General features: G+C 69.2%; 1 protein-coding gene across 3 annotated transcripts; it reads left to right on the top strand.

The window, feature by feature from the left end:
* The first annotated feature begins 210 nt into the window (after nucleotides 1-210).
* ABCB6 (ATP binding cassette subfamily B member 6 (LAN blood group)) lies at nucleotides 211-24,815 on the top strand. 3 transcript variants are annotated; one of them, XM_073304854.1, is made up of 20 exons: nucleotides 212-292; nucleotides 3,140-3,671; nucleotides 5,819-5,956; nucleotides 9,409-9,598; nucleotides 12,561-12,653; nucleotides 13,342-13,534; nucleotides 13,884-14,005; nucleotides 14,289-14,398; nucleotides 14,667-14,732; nucleotides 15,090-15,215; nucleotides 15,443-15,519; nucleotides 15,894-15,957; nucleotides 16,529-16,614; nucleotides 17,421-17,478; nucleotides 17,713-17,817; nucleotides 19,766-19,940; nucleotides 20,389-20,501; nucleotides 21,043-21,137; nucleotides 23,187-23,255; nucleotides 24,093-24,335. In XM_073304854.1, the coding sequence occupies exons 2-20, from the start codon at nucleotides 3,156-3,158 to the stop codon at nucleotides 24,232-24,234; spliced, it is 2,538 nt and encodes an 845-aa protein (XP_073160955.1). In that variant the 5' UTR covers nucleotides 212-292; nucleotides 3,140-3,155; the 3' UTR covers nucleotides 24,235-24,335. The 3 variants fall into 3 exon arrangements, with proteins under 3 accessions (XP_073160953.1, XP_073160955.1, XP_073160952.1); XM_073304851.1 differs by lacking the exon at nucleotides 21,043-21,137 and having other exon boundaries at nucleotides 24,093-24,815; XM_073304852.1 differs by lacking the exons at nucleotides 21,043-21,137; nucleotides 23,187-23,255; nucleotides 24,093-24,335 and having other exon boundaries at nucleotides 211-292; nucleotides 20,389-21,036.
* Nucleotides 24,816-25,660: the final 845 nt, after the last annotated feature.

The raw sequence follows: 25,660 nt of genomic DNA on the forward strand, positions 1-25,660 counted from the left end.
CACGGGGGGATCAGGTCCCGGGTGTCTGGGCAGAGGGTGCAGGGGATGGAGGGCGGGGCACGGGGGGATCAGGTCCCGGGGTGTCTGGGCAGAGGGTGCAGGGGATGGGGGGCGGGGCACGGGGGGATCAGGTCCCGGGGTTCTGGGCAGAGGGTGCAGGGGAGCTCGGGGGGTCCGGGGGGTCCGTAGCCAGGCCAGTGGCCGTCCGGGCACTAGGACCCGGCGGGAGCCGGCAGGCCGCAGCGTGTGCGCAGCTGGGCTGGGAGCTGGAGCCGCGGCCGGAGCGGGGCAGGTGAGAGGGGCCGGGCAGAGCCCCCGTGTGGGGCGGGGGTGTGACGCGACTGACCCCCGTGTGGGGCTGGTGGGGGGCTGAGGAGGCCGGTCCCCCCCATGTGGGGCTGGTGGGGGGGTTGAGGAGGCCGGGGGAGGCGAGGGGGCCGGGGGAGGCGAGGGGGCTGGTCCCCCCCATGTGGGGCTGGTGGGGGGGAGGCGAGGGGGCCGGGGGAGGCGAGGAGGCCGGTCCCCCCCCCATGTGGGGCTGGTGGGGGGAGGCGAGGGGGCCGGTCCCCCCCATGTGGGGCTGGTGGGGGGAGGCGAGGGGGCCGGGGGAGGCGAGGGGGCCGGTCCCCCCCATGTGGGGCTGGTGGGGGGAGGCGAGGGGGCCGGGGGAGGCGAGGGGGCCGGTCCCCCCCATGTGGGGCTGGTGGGGGGGTTGAGGAGGCCGGGGGAGGCGAGGGGGCTGGTCCCCCCCATGTGGGGCTGGTGGGGGGGTTGAGGAGGCCGGGGGAGGCGAGGGGGCTGGTCCCCCCCATGTGGGGCTGGTGGGGGGGTTGAGGAGGCCGGGGGAGGCGAGGGGGCTGGTCCCCCCCATGTGGGGCTGGTGGGGGGGTTGAGGAGGCCGGGGGAGGCGAGGGGGCTGGTCCCCCCCATGTGGGGCTGGTGGGGGGGTTGAGGAGGCCGGGGGAGGCGAGGGGGCCGGTCCCCCCCCGGTGTGGGATAGATGGGGGCGTTGAGGAGGCCGGTCTCCCCCATGGAAGCTTTCGGGGCTCCAGGGTGTGAAGGGGCCGGAGGGAACTGGGGGTGGCTGAGCCTGAAACCCGCCCCCCCCCGGCTTCAACACTGGTCCTTTGCCCACCCGGGTCCCCCTGCCCGTCCCTGCCCCTCTGCAGCCTTGGGCCCCGTCCTGTGCTCCCCTTCGCCCCCTGCAGAACGCTTGGTGCTCAGGTGCCCCGTGGGGCAAGGTGGTCATGGGGCACCTCGTGGTGCCGGGGGGTTCAGGACCACTGGTGTATGCAGCTCGCGCTCTGCTCCCCCCCCCCGTGCAGGGCCCCCCCCCCCGTGCAGGGCCCCCCCTGCCTGCCAGCATGGCCGGGGCAGTGTGGAATCGCACGGGTGGGTGCGCGCTCAGGGCCGTGCCCCCCTCGCAGCTCGGCTGCGTCCTGCACCCGCTGCCGGCTTGGTGTGATTTGTTTCAACTAGGGCTGTCAAACGATTACAAAATGAATCGTGATTAATCGCAGCTTTAATTGAAGCATTATAAATATTTGTGGATGTTTTTCTATGTTTTCCAATATCTTGATTTCAGTGACAACGCAGGATACGAAGGGTACAGGGCTCACTTTATGTTGTTGGTTTTTATTACAAATAGTTGCACTGTAAAAAACGTTAAACAGAAGTCCTGCAATCTGCAAGTCGAAGCACGAAGGGGCAGCTGAAGGTTTAGCGCATCTGGCGCGTAAATATCTCGCCACGCCGGCTACAACCGTGCCCTGCGAACACCTGGTCTCACTGTCAGGTGACATGGTCACCCAGTCATTTTCTCCTGCAAATGTAACCGAAGCTGTTTGTCTGAGCGACTGGCTGAACAAGAAGTTGGACTGAGTGGACTTGTGGGCTCTGAAGTTTTACAGGGTTTTGGTTTTGAGAGCGGTTATGTAACAAAGATAATTCCACCTTTGTAAGTTGCACTTTCAGGACAAAGAGAGATCTCAGGACGGGACGTGTACGGAGTGACCTGAAAAATATTATTTCTTTTGTTTATCTTTATTACGGTGCAAATATGTGCAATCAAAACCAATAATGTAAAGAGAGCCCTGTACGCTGTGTATTCTGCGTTGTCATTGCATTCAATATACTTGAAAATGGAGAAAAAATCCACAAATATTTATAATCAGTTTTGAGGGGTATTCTATTGTTTAACACTGCGATGAATCGCAATTAATTTTTTTAACCGTGTTAATTTGTGTTGAGTTAATTGCTTGAGTTAACTGCGGTTAATGGACAGCCCTCGTTCCAAGGCGTCCCAGGAGCCATTGCTCTGGGCAGCGAATTATGGGGGTACCTACCCAGAGGGCGGTACGGCTGCACTGGGGGAACACAGCCCCCTGCCCCCACCCAGCGTGGGCACACTGCCCGGCTGGGGCCACTGGATGAATGGCCACTACTCAGCCTTGGCCTCAGAGAAGTGCAAGGCCCGGCCTCTGGAGCTCATCTCCTGGGGGGGTCGTGTTGGTTTATAGCCCCCTGAGGGGCACGCCAGGCACCAGTGTGAAGTGCCATGCCCCTCTGATTACCAGCCCCCTCCCTGCCTGTGTCCCAGCAGGGTTTGAGCTGGTGCAGGGCCAGACCAGGCCAGTGCTGTGTCCAGGGAGGGCTGCGGGGAATCCCAGCCTTCCGATGGGCCCAGGCCATGATCTCTGCAGGAAGCTGCGGGGGAGGGAGATCCAGGGAACTGTGTCCCGCCATGGGTGTGCCTGGGCACTGGCTTGGGGATTTGACCATGCAGTGCAAGGGTCTGTACGCACGCGTGGGCTTGTGGCCCTGTATTTGCACACCCGTCACACAAGATGGCTGAGTGGTTGCAGCCCTGGATTGCTGATCCGTTGTGCTGTGCACGCCGGTGTTTGCATCCCACTCTCGACGGAGCCTGTCTTCCTGGGGGCTGAGTTGCTGGGGTGAGGAGTGTGGTCGGAGAACCTACGCAGAGTAGAATATCTGTGTTGCATGGCTGTCAGTGTGTGTTTGCACACCTCGGAGCAGGGGTGCTCACGCGCGTCTGTGCGCGGCCATGTCAGCGTCCACTCGCCTCGGTGCCAGCCGCCTGCTGAGCGCCCGCGTTTGTGCCGTTGTGTCTCCGCAGCCTCTCGGCCGGCAGGATGGCGGTGCTGGGGAGTTACTGCCCGGGGAACGGCACCCTCTCCCAGGCCTGGGCGCAGCAGGGGCTCGCCCCCTGCTTTTACTTCACGCTGGTGCCCGCCGTGCTGCTGAGCGTCTGCCTCCTGCTGGGCGCCCTGCAGTACGGCTGCTACGCCCGATTCGGCCGCGCCATGGAGCCCAAGCACGTCCCCCGCTCGCGCCTCTACCACGGGCAGGTGCTGCTCTCGCTGCTGCTGGCGGGGCAGCCCCTCGGCGCCCTCCTGTGGCAGGCGCTGGGTGCGGGGCCGCTCTCCGGCTACTTGGTGCTGTACGGCTGCCTCTCGGCTGTGGGCTGGGGCTGCTCCCTCGGCCTCCTGCGGCTGGAGCACACCCGGGTGCTGGCGCAGGACAGGACCAGAGGCCACGGCACCGTCCTGCTGCTCTTCTGGGCGCTGGCCTTTGCGGCCGAGAACCTGGCCCTGGTGTCCTGGAGGAGCCCCCTGTGGTGGTGGTCCCTGGGAGACACCCCTCAGAAGGTAGGTGGGGGGCGAGGGCCTGGAGGGTTGGCGGAGCCCGGAGTGGGGGGCTTGGGGCTGTTGCTGGGCTGCACCCCAGTCCCTCTTTGGGTAGAGACAGGAAGCCTCCCCCCTCAGCCTGAGCAGGGTCCGGTTTGGGTTTGGGCCCCCACGCCCTGGGAGCGCTGCCAGGTGCAGCCTGCCCCTGGGGTTAGCCCATCGATTGCACCCCCCGAGCCCAGGGCAGAGCAGAGCCCTGCTGGTCTGGAGCCCCACCTGGCCCCATAGATGTCACTGGTGCTGGCTGGTCCGGCCCCTAATGCCAGGGCACCGGAGGATCCCCCGTCTGCCAGGCTGGCTGCCTCTGAACCCCCTTCCCCAGGCAGCCCTGCGGTGAGGGCTTGCAGGGATGGTCCCAGATGTCCCTTCCCCATTATCAGGGCTGTTCACTGGGCAGCCGTGTGCGGTGGCACTGGGCCAGTCACTGCCAGCGTCCGGCTGTGGGGAGGGCTGTCCCCGGCTCGGATTGGAAAGCCCCGAATGCCAGGGCCCCGGCCCTTCCCGTGGGGACAGTTCCAGCGGAGCCACCTCCCGGCTGGGGAGTTTGTCCTGCTCTCCGGCCCGTATCGTTCAGCCCCCTGGAACCCCCCCAGCACTGCCTCCCCCTCCAGGGCGTTTACCCTGCGGAGGCCGGGGACCCCCGGGGAGAGGCAGCCCCTGTTTCTCCCCCCACCCAGGCCTCGGCTGCCCGGCCCTGGGATTCCTGCTGAGTCACGGTGGGGTGGGGCAGGCCCCGTGGGGCAGGGCTCCCGCTGGCTGTGTCCTGCTGAGTCACTGGCGGGGGGGGTGGGGGGGTCTGTGTTCCCGGGGCTGGATGTGGGGCCCCCTTCCCTCAGGGAGCTCATCCTACTCCCGGGGCCAGTGGCGCAGGCTGGTGGGGGGCTCTGCGGTGCTGCATGAACCCCCCGGGCCCTGCCTCCCCCTCCCCACACCCCGTGGGTCGGGATGTTTGTCTCGTCCCTCTTTGGCCCCACTGCGCAGATGGGGGTAGCTCCGAGGGAAAGGGGGGGCTTTAGATACCCCTCCCCCCCAGCCAGACAGCTGCCCCACTTCAACCCAGCCCCGATACCTCATCTAGGGGCCCCTCACTCACCACAGCTCCTCCAGGGATGGGACCCTGGCTACTCTCGCCGAGCCTCACCCGGCAGCCGTGGGGGGCGTTATCGGGGCGTCCCCTGCTGTGGGGTGCTAGGGGTACCCGTTCCCAGGCAAGGGGGGCCCCCAGCCACATCCTAGAGCTCCGGCTGGCCAAGCTCCCCCCGCCCCTGGCTGGGGCAGGATGGCTCCCACTAGCCTGGGCCGCGGGCCCCACTCCGCGCTGGGAGAGAGGTGACTGCCCAGCGCCCCAGATCCTGGAGCTCCCAGACCTCACCGGCCTCAGAGTGGAGAGACTAGCTAGAGGGGGAGCAGCCGGGACGTGGCATGAACGCCCCTTCTCCACCCCTTGGTGCCCCCTGGGGCCTGGTCCTCAGCGGGACCCACAGTCCCGGATCCCCAGGATCCCCGGCCGTTGAAGAGTCCCTGGAGGATCCATCAGTGGGCCAGGCCTCGGGTCCCACTCCCCTCAGGGCAGGGCATGCGGCTGGCCCTAGCCCTCCTGCTTGGCCCGTCAGCTCTGCCCAGCGAGCGCAGGCTGTGGTCGGAGACGTTCGCACTGCACCAGACCCGTGCACTGGCGTCGGCAGCGTCAGGCCTTTCCTAGTGCCCTGGAGCCAGCCTGTGGGGGCCGCGGGTCAGCACGGGGGAGCGGAGGCTCGGACGAGGCCAGACCGGCCAGCGGCAGGACCGTTTGGGCTCTGTCTCCCCCTCTCTGTCCAGCCCTGTCTCTCCAGAGCCCGGCTCGCATCGCAGCCTCCTCTCACCTGGTTCGTGGGCCTGCCACCCCGAGACGCCCCCCAAGTCTGAGCCCATCCACGCAGGCACGACCCAGCCCAGCCAAGCGTCCTGCCTTTGCCCACGCACCTGGGCCCTCCCAGCGCCACGGGGGCCGCTTGTCTCTGAGCCCCCGGCCTGCTCTCCAGGTCTCTGGCTCAAAGCTGAGGGCTCCAGCCTGCGAGGGGGGCTGGGATCTCGGGGCTGCAGGTGGCTGATCCGTGGCTCCCATGCAGGTGCAGTTCAGTCTGTGGGTGCTGCGGTATGTCTGCACCTTCGCCCTCTTCGTGCTGGGGATGAAGGCGCCCGGGCTGCCGCACAAGCCCTACATGCTGCTGGTGAACGAGGATGAGCGCGATGTGGAGAACAGGCAGGTGGGTCCCCCTGTCCCTCGCAGGTGTCCGGGGGCGGGTTGTAGGGGGGTGAGGGGCATCACCAGAACAGGGCTGTGTTGGGTTATCACAGTGGTTTGTGAGAGGTCGATTCTGCTGGGAAAGGGTTCCGTGGGTCCTGCTGCCTCCCTGGGGTGGTGGCTCAGTGCCCCACTTGGGCACAAGGGAGATGGGAGCAGCTCCGTGAGGTGGAGAGGATCTAGGGTGTGGGCTGAGCAGGCCAGAGGGAGGAGCCCTGCACCAGCCCAGCCTGGACGAGTTGCACTTTCCCTGGGTGCTGAACCCTACCCAGCCCCAGGCTTTGGGGGCAGTTGCACCCTGCAGGATGGGGATTGGTGCTGCTGATGGTTCTGAGAGTGTCCCAGTCACCCGGCCTTGCCATCCGGCTGCAGCTCCCTCCTGAGGGCGTGAATCCCTCCAGCTTCAGTGCACAGCAGGTGCTTATGTCCCGCAGCTGCCAGCTGAACCTGGCCGACCCCTCAGGAGGGTGCTTCCACACGGACCTCAACCCCACAGCTGGCCCAGGTCAGGGGCTGCGGCTGCGGGGCTATAAACCACAGTGTAGGCACCGGGCATGTCCCAGAGCCCGGAGGTCTACATGCTGTGTTATAGCCCAGTCCCACACTTACTTCCTTCCTGCTGCCCCACACCCAGCCCCACACTCCATCCACACTGCCCCACGCCCAGCCCTTCACTTCCCCAGGAAGTACCCAAAGCCTGGCTCCAGCCCTCACCCCTCCTTGCGGGCACCTGGTGCCCCCTGCTCCACTTCTCCCTGGAGCGAGGAGTGTCCGGTGCCCATGGGCACTGAAGGACTGCAGAGGGGGGAAGCCAGGGCACAGGGTCACAGCACCACTCAGATTTGGTTGGGCGCCCCTCTGTCATGCCAGGAGGGAAGGGGCTCTGCCATTAAGCCACCCAGCTCTGGTCAGGGAGCGGGGGGGCCCGGGCCCCCCTTGCTGCACCCCTGGTACGTGTGATCTCTTCAAAGGGCCCCGTCGCCTGGGCACTCAGTGTGCGTTACTGGCCCCAGCTTGCCTGTGTCTTGGTGTGATGGGCACCGCACCCCCAGCCCTCCAAGAGGAGTTGGGGGGCAGATGCTGCCTGGGGGACGATGGAGCTGGAGAAGATTGTGTCTGGCTGAGGGAGGCGAGGACCATCCCCCTGGGTCAGACTCCCTCCATTCCCTGCCCAGACATTCCTCGTCCCTTCGAGGGCTGTGTTCAGGTCTCTGTCTGAGCCCCCCCAGCCCCACCCCCTTGGGGGCTCATCCACCCACCCACTGTTCTGTTCTGACAGGTTCTTCTCCCGCCCCCTTCACCAGCATCCGGTGCCTTCCTGCTGTGCGTTAAACACCGCGACTGGCACCTGTCCCAGTCCTTTTCCGGCCCCATCCCCATTGCATGTGGGTATCTCACCATCTTCAGCCCCACACCAGGCCTGGCAGGCAGGCCAGCTACCGCCCCATTGTACAGAGCGGCTGGAGGCACCGAACATGCCACAGGGAGTCTGGGGCCCAGTGGGGAGCTGCCCTACCCACTGGGCTGTCCTGTCTCTTGCCTGGCCAGGGCGGTCTGTTCTCCCTCTCATCCCCGGCCCAGGGGGAGCGCTGTGTGCGCCGGGGAAATGTCCCCACTGCGGGATGTTTGTATCGGGGAGGGCTGGGGTGAGCCTTAGTCCCAGTGAGTTCCTCCCGCAGCCTGGGTCCGGCCCCGAGGACGCTGTCCCCTGCCCAGACGAGCTCTCCCCGGAGAGCAGAGCGGCCGTGGGGCCCGGGGTGTGGAGCTGTATCTGCGGTCTCCAGCCCGGATCCCTGGGCCCGGCCCACGGAGATCAGGACTGGATCCTGGGACTTGCCTCAGTACTGTCCATCCCTGTGCCTAGGGTGGTGACCAGGGGGACACAGGCCTGGGTGGGACCCCCTGGACCATCGACTCCAGCCGCTGCTCTTGCAGGCGACCCTGAGAGGTCAGCCCATTCAGACACGCATCATGCTCCATCTTCAAACCAGACAGGTGGCCCCCGCTGCTCCCAGGGGAGGCTGTCCCAGACCCTCCCTCCACCGCCCCGAAGCTGTCTGCCCGTGTCCAGGCTGTGTGTCCTGCTGGCCAGTTTGTCCCATTGCTCCTGCTAGCCCCCACCCCCGCAGCCCAAAGGCACTGCAGGCCCCCGGGCTCAGGCTCTGGAGGAGGAACCGTGGTGGGAATGGAGCTGTCCGCAGGGTTTATTCTGTCCTTGGTTTCAGTCCCAGGATTGGGGTCCGGGGTGGGGCGGGGGTGGACACCAGCACCCCAGAGCCCTGGGCTGGAGCCTGCTGGGCAGAACTGAGCAAAGAGCAAGCGACAAGGCAGGGGAGGGAAGGCACCCTCTTGCCTTGGCCCAGCGCCTGCTGGTGCCAGCTGCCGAGCTCCGCAGGGCTCTTCCTGCGGCCCGAAGAGGGAAGCAGAGGGTGCGTCCTGTCCCGGGCCTGGAGCTCTGCAGCGCTCAAGAACGGGCACCTTCCACCCACAGGCCTTGGGCCGAGAAGGGCTTCCCGCGGCACCTTGTCTCTCCTACCCTGGGGCCGCCATGGCAGCCAGAAGCAAGGTGGGAAGGCAGCCGTGGCCCTGATCCTGCCACCGCAGTGCCCAGGCGTGGGGACCCACCCACCCCAGCATTCACCCCAGCAGGGTCTGGATCGAGTGTGTAAACGTGACCCAGCAAAGAATGGGTTTAAGCGAGGAGTGAATCTGCCAGCAGATGGTGCTGCTGGCTCGGCCGTGTCCCGCAGCCGGCCTCCCCCCACCCCAGCGCTGGCCTGTCCCTTGGCAGGGGATGTGAGCTGCCAGGGTCGGGCCACCCCCTGGCTCACGCAGCGTCGCCAGCAGGGGGGCAGCCAGACTCTGGCTCCTTGCCCTGGCGCTGCGGGATCTGAACCCTGGGGTCAGGGGTCAGGCCCCCAGTCTCCCCCATGCCTGAGCACAGCACAGTCCGTACCGCTGGGGTCGGGGCCCCCCATCAGTCCTCTCCCCTCCCATAAACATGGGGCGTTGTGCACCAGAGCCAGGGTTCCTCCTTCCACATCCCCACTGCCCCACTTGGGTGGCCCCATATGAGCGGCAGGACTCTCACTTTGGCCTCCTCCTCCAAGGCCTAGGAGTATCTGTGCCCCACACCCCAGGGCCAGGATTGCCCCAGGGCCTGGTTCACCCCACATCTCCGTGCCTGGTTCACCCCAGGGCCTGGTTCACCCCGCACCCCAGTGCCAGGATCGCCCCAGGGCCTGGTTCACCCTGTGCCAGGCTCACCCCAAGCCCATGGGATCAGCACCCCAGGGCCGGGAGCTTTTGCCCCCCTGCCCAGGTATCCCCAGTCCTGTAGTGCTCTGAGGCCGGGGGTGAAGGGACGGATCGCCCTGGGCACACAGCCCTCCTCACCCCTTTTCTCCATCTCAGCCCCTCCTGGCAGGCGACCGCGACAGCCACTCCACCTGGAAGGGTTTGGGCCGGAAGCTGCGGCTGCTGGTGCAGTATGTGTGGCCGCGGGGCAGCCCCCTGCTGCAGGGCCTGGTGCTGTTCTGCATGGTGCTGATGGGGCTGGAGCGCGTCATCAACGTCTTCGTGCCCATCTACTACAAGAACGTCGGTGAGGCCCGCGGCGGGGGGCCGGGAGGGGAAGGGGTCGCGCCCCCAGCCCAGGGCAGGCTGGCACTGCCCAGTGACCCCCTCTGCAGACACAGCTGCGTGGAGCTATGGGCCGCCGGGAAGCAGGTGTGGGAGGGGTGTCTGATGCTTGGTTGCCAGGCCCAGGGGACCCCCTCCCCCCCTTGCCCCAGTACGCGCTGGTTCCCATGGCCCCTGCTCTGTCTGCAGCCCCCCGGGCAGAGGCCCTGTGCGGAGGGGAGCTGCGGCACGTATTGGGCCGTGCCTTGGCTTCTCCACCAGGGGGTGCTCTCCTGTGGGGTTTTATAGGGGGCCTGGGATGAGCCCGGTGTTCGGTGTCTGCTTTGAGGGGGTTGGGGGGAGGCTGCCCTCAGCCGAGGGCCAGCCAGGATCCCGTGCAGCATGGGGAGGCGTGGCTCAGTCCCTGCCCAGGGCATCCAGCCCTGCATCCAACCCTGGGGCCCAGCCGGGCACCGCTGCATGCCCAGCCCGCTGCGGGTGTCGTCGCAGAGGCCTTGTGGGACGGAGGCAGCCCAGCTCCGGCCTGGCAGGAGAGTGTGTCCTGGAGCTGAGAGGGGACCTGCCTTCTGCACCCTCCATCAGGTGCTGCTGCTCTGGTACGGTCACCCCGCAGGCGCCCAACGCCCGTGTCACACAGGGATCCCTCCCCCAGCGCTGAGCGGCAGCCACCTCTGGGGTGGGGCGAGGGCACTGTTTATACAGGGATCCCTCCCCCAGCGCTGAGCGGCAGCCACCTCTGGGGTGGGGCGAGGGCACTGTTTATACAGGGATCCCTCACTGCAGCCAGCTCTGGAGTGGGGCACAGCAGGCTGGGAGAGAAGGCGAAGGAGAGGTCTGCGTCCAGTGGCGATAGCAGGGGGCTCAGGGAAGCAGGATGCTCGGCCCGACGCCCTGACTCGGTGGGCTGATGGGCTCCGGGCTCCACACTTGATGCTCCCCATGTCCCTCCGAGTGGCTCCGATTTGTGCCGGGCTGGAAGGTGCCGGGCAGCCCTAGCCCCTGCGTTCACTGTCGGTGGGGCTGGGGCTGGCTGAGCGCAGGGCCCTTTCCTTTGTAGCTGCTAGGGTGCCAGCTCCCGGCGCTAGGCCAGGCACTGGGAATGGGAGAGGCCGGCCCTGGAGTCTGCCTTTCAGCCTTGACTTTTAGACTTACAAAGGCGTCGCTAAGCAGTGCTGGCAGGAGGCTCCGGGGCGGATAATGTGGGGTCTCAATGGGGGGAACGGCCCTTGGCCTGCATACAAACTGCCTGCCCCCCTCACCCCCACTACTGGGGGGCTGGGGGAGATGCTGCTCTCCAGCCTCAGGGGCTACGCAGCGAGCTCCCATCAACCCCAGGCCAGAGGCTGCAGTCCCAGCTCCCCATCCCAACCATGGCCCTGGGGTGCATCCCAGCCCTGCACAGTGCTGGACAGGGCCCCAAGGCCCACCTTGGGGGTGCTCCCCTGGGTGTTGGGGGAGCTGGGCCACAGATTGCCCAGACCCGACGCTTGGCTGCCCCCTGCAGGCGTCCTCTGGCCACCCCTGTGTTCTCGCCAGGCCCCTGGGTTACATGCAGTGGGGCAGGTACCCCGACCTCTCCCCACATGGAGCCGGCAGGTGGTGTCCCTGCCTGTCCCCAGGCTCCCCACAGATGTTTGGTCCAAGGCGGCTGAAGAGAGGAACGGCTGGGGGTGAAGGGCCCATCTCTGAGCAGTGGGAAGCAGTGTCCCCCCACCGCAAGGGTCCCCCCCCATCACTTAGGATTAGGGCAGCCCTCTCCCCTTCTCAGGCAGACCAAGCCCAAGCCAGGAACAGGGGCCCTTTGTGTGTGCTCCAGGCCCCTGCCACCCACAGGCTCTGCAGCTACCTTAAAACGGGGAGGGGGGGGTGTTGCTGGGGGGGGCAAGGAAAGGGGGGAGTGATGGGAGGGGGGCTGGGTATGTACTGACATGTTTCTCATGGGTGGGGAACGAGTACCCTGGGTAGAAGGTGGGGGAGCAGGGCTGGGGCCCAGGCCAGGGTTGGGAGGCAGGGCTGGGGGTGTGGAAGGGCATCCCAGGACAGGATACCTGTGGGGAGCAGGGCTTGGGCCTTGGCTGACTCAGCCTGCGGTGGGTCTGCGCTCCAGTGCCCCCATCCTGCCCCAAAGCACTGGGAACACCCTTGCCCAGGGTGGGGTGAGCGGCCGGCTCTCCCATCCTGGTCCCTCCCCCCCGAATGACTCATTGCCACGGGGCTGAGCCTGGCACCCCCAGCAAGAACTGACCTGTGCCTGGCTGGGAGGGTGCTGCCCCGGTGAGAGTCCTCCCTGCCCCAGTGATAACGAGCCCACACACGCCAGACCCCTCCTGCCCCCCAGCCTGTCCAGGTCTAGCTGCGGGGGCCTCCCCAGGCTGGGGAGGTGAGGCGCTTGGGGGGAATTCTCTGGAGCTAGGGGGCACGGTCTCTCAGGACCCCCACCAGCCCCCTGCATTCACGGCCCAGCCCGGGGCCCTTTCCCCAGGGTCTCTGTTGGCCCCGGTGTCTCCTCATGAGCAGTCCCCTTCGGCCTGCCAGAGTGCCGAGGAGCCCAGGACTTCACCTGGGCCTAACCCCGCAGTGGCTGTCGTGCCCCACCCCAGAAGAGGCTGCATTTCAGCCCGGGGTGGCTGCTGCCTGGTGGTCGCGGGCGTGGGCCGTGTTATCTCTAGCACCACTGAGGTCTGGGCGGGTGGATCCCAGGCCCCTGCCCCGGGAGCTGGCGGGGCGGTAGCAGGAGAGCGCCGGCTGGGCAGCGGCACCCTGGCACGTGGCGGGGGAGCGGTGCCGTGAGAAGCTGGGGGCGGGACGGCACGGCACGGGGGTTGGGGTGCCACGCAGGCCCCAGCTCCCTCCCGCGGCTGCAGGGAAGTGGTGCCAGCCGCCTCCACCCCCAGCGCTCTGATCCGGGTCTCCCGTCTCCCCAGTGAATGAGCTGACTGAGGGCGCTGCCTGGCACACGGTCGCCTGGACCATCTGCACCTACGTGTTCCTGAAGTTCCTGCAGGGTGGAGGCGCCGGTAGGAGCCGCCTTGGGGCTGGGCATGGGGGGCTCCAGGCAGGGCCTGAGGCCCTGGTGGAAATGGTGAAATGCTGTCCCGTGGGAGGGTAGCGGGCAGTGCCCTGCACACAAGCCATCCTTAGCCCCCAGCCACGGACGATCCCCGGCTGGGCCCCCCGACCCTCTGGACCTGGCAGGGGGCGGTCCCTCGGGCAATCCTGGGGGCGGCAAGGCTCTGCGCGTGCCCTTTCCGGGCGCTGCCCTGCCCAGGCGGGAAGCTGCTGTGGAGACTGGGGCTGCCATGGCAGGGGTGTGGGCATCAGCTCTGCTGACCCAGTGCTGGGCACAGAGATGGGGGGACGCTGGAGGGCAGCAGTGGGGCTGGGGGCATTCCCTGGAAGGGGCCGGCAGAGGGAGCAGATTAGCCAGCCCGGGCCCAGCCCCTCCCTGCTTTGGCCAGCCAGGGCCCTGGGTGGGTCCCAGCTCCCCTTGGGTGCCAGGGTTTGGGCGCTGGGGGCAGGTGTCTAGGCGTTTCCAGGGGCCCCGTGGCACTCAGGGCTCTGGGGGGAGCTGCTCCAGGCCTACGCCCGGGGGTGGTTCTGGGTGCCGGCTGCGTTGCTGCCCTGGCCGTGCCCCCTCGGGTACCAGCGCTGGGCAGTGGGCGGGGGAGGTCTCCGCCGATCCATCGCGTGCCCCCCCCACCGCAGGCTCCACCGGCTTCGTCAGCAACCTGCGGACCTTCCTGTGGATCCGGGTGCAGCAGTTCACCAACCGGCAGGTGCAGGTGCGTCTCTTCGCCCACCTGCACGGCCTGTCCCTGCGCTGGCATCTGGGGCGCAAGACGGGCGAGGTGCTGCGCAGCGTGGACAGGGGCACCAGCAGCGTCAACAGCCTGCTCAGGTACCGCGGGGGGGCCTCCGGCAGCCGCCCCCAAAGCCCCCGCCCCGCAGTGGCCGCTGAGCCGGGGAGGGGGCGAGAAGGGGGTAAAGTGGGGGCAGGTCTATGGGACAGAGGGTGAGTCAGGGTGGGGGAAGAGGGAGATGGGCAGGGCAGAGGGGCGGTGGCGGGTGGGGATGAGGGTGTGAGGGGTGGACAGGGCTGTGGGGCAGCGGGGGAGGTGGATCGGGGTGGGGGGATAGGGAGGGCAGAGGAGGTGGGGGGTGGAGAGGCCCATGGGGTGGCGGGAGGAAGGGGGTAGGGGTGACCCTGGGCTGACACGACCCTTCCTGTCCCCCCCACCCCCCCACAGCTACATCATCTTCAGCATCTTCCCCACCATCGCGGACGTCGTCATCGGCATCATCTACTTCAGCTCGGCCTTCAGCCTCTGGTTCGGCCTCATCATCTTCGTCTGCATGAGCCTCTACCTGAGTGCGTGCGTGCGGGGGGCCCTGCGCTGACTCGTGGAGGGGGCCGGGCGGCGGGGGGGCCTGCCCTGATTCGTTCCGGCGGGAGGTGGGGGGGGCCCTGCGCTGGCTCGTCCCGGCGGGGAGGCGGGGGGGGCCCTGCCCCGGGGGGGGCTTGTGCTGGGATCCGTCCCCCACCCGCAGTCGGTGACCCTGGGGCGCAGGTCTGGGGGAGCAGTGGCCGAGGGGCTGGGCGTGGGGGGCCGTGGCAGCAGGACAGGGTGACGTGTGACACCCCCCCCCCGTAGCCCTGACCATCATCATCACAGAGTGGAGAACCAAGTACCGGCGGGACATGAACACCCGCGACAACGAGGCCAAGGCCCGGGCCGTGGACTCTCTGCTCAACTTCGAGACGGTACCGACCGGCGGGCGGGGCCTTGGGCAGATCCCCCCCGGGGGCCGAGCTCTGGTGGGGGGCGGGGGGAGGCTCAGCTCCGGGGAGGTGCTCGCAGACTGGGGGGGCTCTGGGTGGGGAGGCTGTCCCGGGAGGGGGCATGGGGAAGTGGCAGGTGGGAGAGAGGAAGGAGGTGCTGAGCCCTGGGGGCGGGTGGGGGGCCGGTTCTCAGCCCAGGGGTGGGCTGTGTCCAGGGGCTGGGACTGAGCCCGGGCTCCATGTGTTTCAGGTGAAGTATTACAACGCGGAGAGCTATGAAGTGAATCGATTCAATGACGCCATCCTCAAGTACCAGGTGCTGGGGCAGGGGGGTGGGGCTGGGGGGGCTCCGATCCCTGTGCCTAGCTCCCCTCGCCGCCCTGCACTGGGGGGTGGGCGCCAAGGAGGGGCCTCGCGCGGGGCAGTTGACAGCCCCAGGGGGCTAAGCATGACCCCAGCCCTGCAAGGGGAGCCCCAGCTGCCTGCATCCCCATGGGGTTTCCAGCAGATACATTGTGGGAGGGGGGCAAATTCAGCTCAGTGGTGCGGGGTGGGGGGTTGCAGTGGGTTGAGCATGGGGCACTCCTGTGGCTGGGGACGTGGCTCTGGGTGGAAGGGAGGCCCTGAGCCTGCTGGGGGGTCCCTGACGCTCCCTCCCACCGCCCCCCGCCAGGTCTCGGAGTGGAAGGTTAACGCCTCACTGGGCCTGCTGAACCAGACCCAGAACCTGACCATCAGCCTGGGGCTGCTGGCGGGGTCCCTGCTCTGCGCCTACTTTGTGATGGAGAAGAGGTTCCAGGTGAGCCTGGGCCAGCCCGTGCCCCACGGAGCCCTGGCATGTTCTGGGCTGCGAGCCCCCCGCGGACGAGATGCCCCTGGTCGGCTCTGCCCCAGCCCCCACCGCTGCCCCCCGGCTGGGTGCCCCTGACCCCCGGCTGGGTGCCCCCGACCCTTGCCGGCCCGGGGGAGCCAGGGGTGGGGGCCCTGGCTCCAGCTCTGAAGGGCGTCTCTCCCCGTCTCTGCCAGGTGGGGGACTTCGTCCTGTTCGGCACCTACATCATCCAGCTCTACACGCCGCTCAACTGGTTTGGCACCTACTACAGGTAACGCCAGTGTGGGAGAAACCGACCCCTGCCAGGCCATTGGGCCAGCTAGCCTGTGGCCCCGCCCCTTGCTGCACTGGGCCAGGCCATTGGGCCATACCGCCTGGTAGCCCCGCCTCCTGCTGCACTGGGTCAGCCCATTGGTCCATCTAGCCTGTTAGCCCCACCTCCTGCTGCACTGGGTCAGCCCATTGGTCTGCCCAGCCCACCCTGTTGCTGCCGGCACTTCCCTGGTGAAATCCCCCTGGAGGTGTGACCAAGGCAGTTCCCCCCGCTAGTTCCCCCCGCCCCACACCATGGGGGTGGGAACGTCTGGGCTGAGTGGGGCAGTGGCCCCCTGCCCCATCTTTACCTGCCCTGTCCTCCGCCTGCAGGATGATCCAGAGCTCCTTCATCGACATGGAAAACATGTTTGAGCTCTTCAACGAGGAACAAGAGGTGGGTGCCCCGCCCCCTGCCCTCAGCTCCGCCCCCAGGAGGGGCCCCACCCCCTGCCCTCAGCTCCGCCCCCAGGAGGGGCCACACCCCCTGCCCTGCCCTCAGCTTTTCCCCCAGGAGGTGGGTGCCCTGCCCTATGCCCTCAGCTCTGCCCCTAGAAGGGGCCACACACCCCCTGCCCCGCCCCCTGCCCTCAGCTCCACCCCCAGGAGGGGCCACACCCCCTGCTCTGCCCCCTGCCCTCAGCTCTGCCCCCAGGAGGGGCCACACGCCCTCCCCTACCCCCAGTTTCTCCCCCAGGAGGTGGGTGCCCCACCCCCAGCAGATCAGCTGCTCCCCTCCACAGGAGTTGAGGGTCACCCCCACACACACGTTCAGGCAGCTCCTCTGGACTCGGCCGGGGGCTCTGGTCCCCTGCGCTGGCCCGTTTGCTCCTCCTGGGGCCCCGGGGGGCAGGGGCAGAGAACGGAGCTGTAGTGAGGGGTCTGCTCTGCGCTCCCTTCCCCCCACCGCGTCCGGGGAGCATCCCCAGGGGGGCAGGGCTGAGAGGCCGCGTGTCTCTGTCCCGCAGGTGAAGGACGAAGTGAATGCAGGGGACCTTCGCTTCTGCTCGGGGCGCATTGAGTTTGAGAACGTGCATTTCAGCTACATGGATGGGTATGGGGGGCATGGAGCCAGCACAGAGATCAGGGGTGGGGCAGGGATGGGGGCTACGGGGTGCAGTGGGGATGGATGGGTACAGGGATCAGGGCTGGAGGGAGGAGGGGGCCGTGGGGTGGGTACAGGGCTGGGGCATGCAGGGTGGAGGGAGGAGGGGCTGTGGGATGGATATGGGGCTGGGACGTGCAGGGTGGAGGGAGGAGGAAGGTGTGGTGCGGGTACGGGGCTGGGGCGTGTGGGTTGGAGGGAGAAGGGGCTGTGGGATGGATATGGGGCTGGGACGTGGAGGGAGGAGGAAGGTGTGGGGCGGGTACGGGGCTGGGGCGTGCGGGGTGGAGTGGGGATGGGCCGTGGGGTGGGTACAGGGCTGGGGCATGCAGGGTGGAGGGAGGAGGGGCTGTGGGGCAGGTACAGGGCTGGGGCGTGCGGGGTAGAGAGAGGAGGGGCCGTGGGGCGGGTACGGGGCTGGGGGATGTGGGGTGGAGGGAGGAGGGGTCACGGGGCGGATACAGGGCTGGGGCGCGTGGGTTGGAGGGAGGAGGGGCCATGGGGCGGGTATGGGGCTGGGGCGTGCGGGTTGGAGGGAGGAGGAAGGTGTGGGGCGGGTACAGGGCTGGGGCGTGCAGGGTGGAGGGAGGAGGAAGGTGTGGGGCAGGCACGGGGCCGGGGCGTGCGGGGTGGGGGCGGGGGCAGGTATGCGGGGCAGGACGCGGCCGTACAGCCCCAGCGTGAGGTCACGGTGCCCCGTGCTGAGGGCTGGGGAGGATCTGGGGGGAAGCAGCTGAACCCTTCTCTGCCCGCAGGAGGGAAATCCTTCAGGACGTCTCCTTCTCGGTGATGCCCGGACAGACCCTTGCCCTGGTGAGAACGGGACCTTGGCGCTGGGCTCCGTGGGGGGGTCCGTTGGGAGCCTGCCCACCCTGCCCCGCCCTCCCGTGCCAGTCTGCAGAGTGAGCGGGCATGCAGGGGTCTCCGTACGACGAATTCCCTTTGCTCAGGATCCTGCCCCGGCCCGTACGGTGCCTTCTCTGGGCCCCGGCCCCACTGCGCCGAGCGGCCCCTTGGCCTGCTGACCCTTGTGCTCTTCGCGCTCAGGTGGGTCCGTCCGGCTCGGGGAAAAGCACGGTCATCCGCCTGCTCTTCCGCTTCTACGACGTGTGGGGCGGCTGCATCCGCATCGACGGGCAGGACATCGCCAAGGTGAGGGGCAGCGCTGGGGGTGCCTGGGGCAGGGTCCAGGGAGGGCGTGAGGGGCTCTGGGGGTGCCTGGGGCAGGGTCCAGGGAGGGCGCGAGGGGCTCTGGGGGTGCCTGGGGCAGGGTCCAGGGAGGGCGCGAGGGGCTCTGGGGGTGCCTGGGGCAGGGTCCAGGGAGGGCGCGAGGGACTCTGGGGGTGCCTGGGGCAGGGTCCAGGGAGGGCGCGAGGGGCTCTGGGGGTGCCTGGGGCAGGGTCCAGGGAGGGCGCGAGGGGCTCTGGGGGTGCCTGGGGCAGGGTCCAGGGAGGGCGCGAGGGGCTCTGGGGGTGCCTGGGGCAGGGTCCAGGGAGGGCGCGAGGGGCTCTGGGGGTGCCTGGGGCAGGGTCCAGGGAGGGCGCGAAGGGCTCTGGGGGTGCCTGGGGCAGGGTCCAGGGAGGGCGCGAGGGGCTCTGGGGGTGCCTGGGGCAGGGTCCAGGGAGGGCGCGAGGGGCTCTGGGGGTGCCTGGGGCAGGGTCCAGGGAGGGCGCGAGGGACTCTGGGGGTGCCTGGGGCAGGGTCCAGGGAGGGCGCGAGGGGCTCTGGGGGTGCCTGGGGCAGGGTCCAGGGAGGGCGCGAGGGGCTCTGGGGGTGCCTGGGGCAGGGTTCAGGGAGGGTGCGAAGGGCTCTGGGGGTGCCTGGGGCAGGGTACCCAGCGTGATGGGGTCTGAGGCTGCCCTGCCCGGGGCTGGATTCGTGGGATGCCCAGGGACCTTGGTGGGATCAGAGCCCGGGGCACCCAGGCCCTGGGTCCCTCCCGCCCTTGCTGCACTGGCCTGGGCTGGGTGCACCTGGCCGAGTGTCCGGTGCCTGGTCCCGGGCAGGGAACCCACCCGCTCAGCATCTGCCCCGGTGTCCGAGCGGCTAGCGGAGCTCTGCTGGCCCGGCCCCTCCCCTGGGGGCCCGGCCCCCCCCCGGGGGCCCGGCCGTCTGGCGATTCCCAGGCTGGCCGGGGACGCCCCGATGGCTACGCTCGCGGGGCACCGGGGAGAGTCCGCGCACCCACCCCCAAGCCCTGAGGTGCAGCCGCCCCCAGCCACACGCGCCCTGGGCATGGACGGTGTCACCTCCCAGCGGCCCCAGGGTGGCCTGTGCCGGGGCTGGGCAGCATTGGAGGGAGGGAGCCCCGGCCTGCAGGGGGTGAGACAGCCCCTGGCTCCCCGATGGGGTGGATCCGGGCAGGAGCCCCGGCCCCCGGGGTTCTTAGGACAGGCCAGGCCCAGCCATGCCCAGCGCTGGCAGGGAGGGAGCCTGCCAGGAGCCGCAGTCCAGGGACGAGAGGGACCTGCCAGGCCTTCCCCATCTCGGCCCCTGGGTTTGTCCCGCAGCCCCTGGTGCCAGCACCTCGGGGGCCCCAGGAGGGGGCCTGAGCCTCTGCTGCCCAGGGCAGGTCGGGGGGCCATGTGCTCCCCCAGGAACTCAGCCTGCTTTGTGGGACCCCCCCCATTTCCAGCAGGGGCGGGGGCAGAGCCCAGCCCGCCTGGGCTAATGGGACAGGCCGGCTCCCAGCCTGGCTTCAATTACGCACCAAAGGGAAGGGAAGCTGCCGGCGGAGGGGGGGCCCAGGCAGCCCACTTTGAAGTGCTGAGGGGGCCAGATCAAAGACTTCCCGTGTTACTGCAGCCCCCCAGGGGGGCAGAGGGGGTTCCTTTCATTTGTGCTCCAGGGGCAGGCTGAGGCAGGGGGCTGGGAGCCGGGGGGCCGGCTGGGGGGCCCCAGCAATGGGTCACTGAGAGCTCGGCCTCCCTGTGGGGGACCCGGCTCTGCGGCAGGGGGATGGGGGACCAAGTGCCTTGGGGCTTCCTGGGGCTCCGGGCTCGGGCAGGTCGGCGGGAGGAGCGGGGCAGGGGCTGACTCAGGAGAGCCTGGCTCTGCCCCGGTGCCCGCACTGACGGGGCACGGCCGGGCTGCCCTGCAGGTGACACAGGCCTCGCTGCGCGCCCACATCGGGGTGGTGCCCCAGGACACTGTGCTCTTCAACGACTCCATCTGCAACAACATCCGCTACGGGCGTGCCGCAGCCTCCGACAAGGAGGTGCGCCAGGCAGCCCGGGCCGCCGACATCCACGACCACATCCTCTCCTTCCCCGAGGGTGAGTCCGGCCCGCCGCGGCCTCCCCGGGGCCCCGCCCCAGCGCGCCCGGCCCCCGGGCTGGGGTCGCCACCTCCCAGGACTGGAGCCCCTGGACCCGGCCCAGGGGCTCCAGTGTGCCGCGGGCCCGCTGGGACGGGCCGTTAACCCTGCCCCCTTCCCGGGTGCTCAGCCTGGTACAGTGGCACCAGCTGCTTTCGCTGGGGCACAGCCTCACTCCTGCCCCTGCCTGGCTGCCTAGTGCCCGGGGGAGCAGCAGGGGGGCTGGCCGGGGCGAGCTTTGGCTCTGGGCCCGGCACCGCTGCATCGGGGGGCATGAGGGGCAGGAGTGCGCAGCGGCCCGTGGGGCAGGCCGGGCACTCACAGTGAGGGAGGAGGAGGGGCCGGGGCGGCCCCGTGGCGCTGGCAGCGGGGAGCCGGGTCCCACACGTCTGCCCTGCGCCCCGCAGGTTACGAGACCCAGGTGGGGGAACGAGGCCTGAAGCTGAGCGGGGGCGAGAAGCAGAGAGTGGCCATCGCGCGCACGATCCTCAAGGGCCCGCAGATCATCCTGCTGGACGAGGTAACCTGGGACCCCCGCCCTGCCCCCCGCGGGCCCCTGTCCCCTCATCAGCCCCCTTCCCTCCCCCCTCCCTTCCCAACATGGGGCCCCCTCCCCACCCCCCCCATCAACTGCCCCTCCCTACCCCCCGTCACTCCATCAGCAAACACCAGCCCTCATCCCCCAGGGCCCTCCCCTTCCCGCCATCAGCGAACGCTACCCCCCACCGTGCCCCTTCCCCACCAGCGAAGGCCAGGCCCCCGCCTGCCCCGCTGCCCTCCCATGCCATTCGCACTCCCCACGTCTCCACTCGCCTTCCTCGGGGCACCGGCTCTGAGCGCGGCCTGGGGCCGGCGGCCGACCTGTCCTCACTGGGGGGCGACCCCTCCAGCCCGCGAGCCGCTGGCCTGGGCCTGCCCTGCTCACGGCTCTGAGCGCGGCCTGGCACCCGGGCTGGTAGGGTAGGGCGGCTGCAGCGCGGTGTGGGGCTGGGGGCAGGGAGGCTCGGGGCGGGTCCAGCCTGGCACCCCAGCCCCTCCCGCAAGCTGTGCCTGGCACGCAGGCCACGTCGGCGCTGGACACCGAGACCGAGAGGAACATCCAGGGTTCGCTGGCCAAGGTCTGCGCCAACCGCACCACCATCGTCGTCGCCCACAGGTGAGGGCGGGGCAGGACTTTGCGCGGGATGTGGGGGTCTGGGGGGGCGGGGGGGAGTTCAGCAGGCCCAAGGGCTGGGGGGGGAATTCCCTGGGGGGCTGTCGCCACAGGCCGGGGGTGTAGCGAGAATTCTGCTGTGCAACACCCAGCAATGATGGCGGGGTTGGGGGGGCACCCCCCTAGTGACCCCTCCCTGCAGTACAGCCCCCCCTAGCGCCACGCTAGGGCCAGCACTGACGGGGGGGGCACCCCCTAGTGACCCCTCCCTGCAGTACAGCCCCCCCTAGCGCCACGCTAGGGCCAGCACTGACGGGGGGGGCACCCCCTAGTGACCCCTCCCTGCAGTACAGCCCCCCCTAGCGCCACACTGGGGCCAGCAATGACGAGGGGGGGCCTCCAAACAGCCCAGTAGAGTGGAGATTGGCGCAGGGGTCAGCGGGTCCCGCCAGGCTGGGGGAACAGGCCACCTAGTGCGAGCCAGGCGGGGGGGTCGCTGCCTTGGTTGGGGCTCTGCTGCTGGCATTGCTCTGCGTCCCCCCCCCGGGTATCTGTCTGGGGAGGGGTCTCCCGTGCGTGGCTGTCACTGGTGTGAATGGATGGAGAGCAGCTGAGGAAGGGGGGTGCTGGGAGCCCCCATCCTTCTGGAAGCAGCCTGGGCGGGGCCAGCATTGCCCAAAGCCCCGTGTCTGCTGGGGGCTCCCGTGTGAGTGGGGGGGGGGACGACGGAGCCCAGCTGTCACCACCCCCGACTCCTATGAGAGACACAGGGTGTGAGCTGGGCTGGGCTGGGCGGGGCCCGGCTGCCCCCTGAGAAGGAGCCAGACCCCTTTGATCCCGTCCCTGGATCCATAACCTTGCTGGGGCCTCCCTCTCCGCCAGGCCTGGCCCCACAGCGGCGTGTGCTGGCCGGGGAGGGGGGGAGGGAGCGGCACGGGGTCTCCCACGGGGCTGGGACATGGGGTGTTGGGAGGGAGCCACGGGCCGGAATGGTGCCCTTCTGCGGGTGCTGGGCACATCTGCAGTGTCTGCCCCGGGGGGCACAGTGCCCTGGCAGGCGGGGGGGGCTCAGTGGGGAGGGAGCAAAGGAAAGAGGTGGGGGCAGCGGGCATGAAGCCCTGAGCCACAGCCCAGAGCGTGGGGCGGGGAGAGGCGGGGGGTGCCCAGCCCGCGGCGACGGTGACTGATGGCATCGCTGTGCCGGCCGCAGGAGGCCGTGTCCCTGGGGCGGAGCGGCTGGCGGTGCTGGTGCCCGAGGCCACGCGAGGGAGCCGCACGCCCTGCGGCATCGCAGCGCCCATGGTTGGGAGCTGGGGTGGGCAAGGCTGGCACCGGGGGCTGTGTGAGGAGGGGTGGTGCAGGAAGGGGCCAGGGAGTTCTGCGGGGCGCGCCTGGAGCGGAGGAGCAGAGGGTGCTGGGGCGGGGCAGGCTGGGTGGGGTGGGCCGTGTAGGCTGGCGAGATGGGCTGGGGCACAGGACTGGCTGGCACCTCACTGCTGGGGGCTATGACCTGTGCAGGGCACCCCGGCACTTCCAGCCCCACAGCATGGGGGCACCTGCAGCTGTTCCACCCCCGGCCCTGGGCACGCGCGGCCAGGCCCAGTTTCAGGCTCTCGGCAGACTCCGGCCGCCGGCTCCGGCTCGCTTGGGCACGTTTTTGAAATCAACGTGCCAGCTGTGGCCCTGGCTCCGTAGCAGGGGCGGGCGCAGGGGTCTGTGGCTGCAGGCCCATGGTGGCTTTGGGACGGCGGGGCTGGAGGGACCCCTCCCACGGTCACCCTGCCAGGAGAGTGGCTTGTTTGTGGTGGCGCTCACGGCCAGCTTTCCACTCGCTCCACCTGGCTGCCCCGCCCCAAGCAGCTGCTGGCCCCGGGGCTGCCTCGTGGCTCGCTGCCAGCGCCTCCCCGGGTCTGTGCCACGCGGGATGGGCGCATTGTCAGCCCCGGGAGCTTGGGCACCTTGGGGCAGGTGTGGCTGGTGGCGGCTAGGATCACGGGGGGGCTCTGCTCAGGCGCTGGTAACATACTGTCTCTCCTCCCCCCCCCGCCCCAGGCTCTCCACGGTTGTCAATGCCGACCAGATCCTGGTTCTCAAGGACGGGCGCGTCGTGGAGCGTGGAAGGTAACGTACCAACGCATCTGCAGGCAGGTCCCCCTCCAACCCTGGGAGCTGCAGCTGCCCCTGGACTGGCACCGGGTGCCCGGCTGCTCCCTTCCTGGTGCCATGCTGGCTGCAGCTGGCGGCTCCTGCCCGGTGGGATGGTCGCAGCATGGGAGGGGGTGGGGCCTTTGCCAAAGGGTCCTATGCAGATGCTGCAATGTGCCCTGGGATGGGCGGAGCCCTTCAGCGGGGAGAAGGGCACGGTGTAGAGGGGGGTAGCTGGCTCCTGGGCTGGGGCAGAGGAGGGGCTGGGCAGCACCCGGGGCAGGGCAGGCGGGAGCTGCAGGGGGTGGAGCCGGGGGCAGGTGGGAGCTACAGGGGACAGAGGAGGGGCTGGATAGCACCCAGGGCAGGGCAGGCTGCAGAGGGTGGAGCTGGGGGCAGGGCAGGCTGGAGGGGAAAAAGGAGGGTCTGGGCAGTGCCCGGGGCAGGGCAAGGTCCGGCCAGTGCCCGGGGCAGGGCAGGTTGCAGGGGTGGAGCTGGGGGCAGGGCAGGTGGGAGCTGCTGGTGGCCCGGCAGGCTGAAGGGGGCACAGGAGGGGCCGGGCAGTGCCCAGGGCAGGGCAAGGTCCGGCCAGTGCCCGGGGCAGGGCAGGTTGCAGGGGTGGAGCTGGGGGCAGCGCCCGGGGCAGGGCAGGGCAGGTGGGAGCTGCTGGGGGCCCGGCAGGCTGAAGGGGGCACAGGAGGGACCGGGCAGCGCCCGGGGCCCGGCAGGCTGCAGGGGTGGAGCTGGGGGCAGCGCCCGGGGCAGGGCAGGGCAGGTGGGAGCTGCAGCCCCTGAGCCCCGGCTCTCCCGCAGGCACGAGGAGCTGCTGCAGAAGGGCGGCGTCTACGCCGGGATGTGGCTGCAGCAGCAGGCTGGGGACGCGTCCGACTCCGACACGGAGAGCAAGGACCGCAGCACCGAGAAGCTGCCGGCGGCCCCCAGGAAGGGGCCATGAGCGCGGGCAGGAGCCAGGGGACTTCGGGCAGGGGCACAGAGCTGCCCCCCGCTGTGGCTGTACTTTGCTGCCCTGGCGTCGGTCGGCACGCCAGGCCCCCCGGGCTGCGTGACCTCGGCTTGGTTCAGAGCTCTGGCACCTTCCTGGAGCGGGGGGCTGCACCGCTGTTCCTGCCGCACGAGCGGCCGAACGGGGCGAGCCGCGTCCTGGCCCAGACACCCCCTGTGATCCCTGCTGGGCACACGGGCAGCCCGCTGCCCGACCCCCAGCCGCCCGTGGCATGGGTGCAGCCAGCAGAGCATTGCATGCTGGGATTGCGCACCCCCAGCATTGCTGCCCGCGGGCAGGGGAGGGGGCAGCCCTTTCAGCTGGCCATGGCCCAGGGCACCGCTCTGTTACGGGAGGCTCCCGGCAGCACTGGGGTGGGGGGAGGTGCTGCCACCCCGTACAGAGCCCTGGGGGGGGCACTAAGGGGCAGGGCACCAAGGGGGCAGAGCAGGGGGTTGGTTGTTTTTCAGGTTTTGATTTGACGTCTTGTTGCTGAATCTTGTAAACTGTTTGTGGCCAGCTCTGGGCTCCGGCTCTGTGTTGTCTGGGGCAGGGGCAACTCTCCGGATTGGGTGGGGGGAGGCCAGGCCCAGCTTCAGACCATGCTCCTGGAGAACCTGCACTCAGCCCGCGGGGGGAGTTCAGCAGGGCACCCCAGCGCCGTTCTCCGGGTCCCTCAGCGAGAGCCGACCCTGGGCAGCTCTCACAGGAGCAGCGTGGACGAAGCGACCCCCCACCCCACAATCGGCACCAGTAAGTGAGGGACAGTGCCCCCGGGGGAGCGGAGAATGGAACCCAGGAGTCCTGCCCACCCCTCACTTCTCAGCTGTGCAGGAGGAATGCCCACATGTGCAGAACCCCGGCGTCCGGGGGCAGGCGCTGAGAGGGTTAAACAGCTCCACACAGGGGGACAGGACTGGTTCTTTATTGAGGGAGCGGGTTATGGACAGCGGGTCCCTGCCTGCCCCTGCCTGGCACGCGCCGGGGGCCCCGTCAGAGCCCGAGCGCTGCCCTCCCCCATCGCAGCTTTAGCCAGACCCCGCCCCTGGCCGTTCATCCCAGCTGGCCCTGGCGCTGCGGGAGGCTGCGGCTGATGCCTGGCCAGCCTGGGTGGGGCCACGGCCCCTGCGGCTGGCTCTGGGCGGGCATGGGGGGCTCAGTCCCGCCCAGCAGGGAGCAGGAACCAGGGAGGGGACCCGGCTTCAGGCGTCGTCCTGCTGCGGCATGTGCGTGGCCTGGCACCAGAGCCTGGTGGGCAGGTTCTGGCAGCCCAGGAACTCCCACCTGCGCTTGTCCTCGGTCCGCGGCAGGGTGCTGTGGCAGGGCGCCCCGGCCAGGGTCACGTTGAGCAGCTGCAGCGTGGCCCCGGGAGAGGAGC

The sequence above is a fragment of the Lepidochelys kempii genome, chromosome 11 (genome assembly GCF_965140265.1).
Source record: "Lepidochelys kempii isolate rLepKem1 chromosome 11, rLepKem1.hap2, whole genome shotgun sequence".
Classification (NCBI taxonomy): Eukaryota; Metazoa; Chordata; order Testudines; family Cheloniidae; genus Lepidochelys; species Lepidochelys kempii.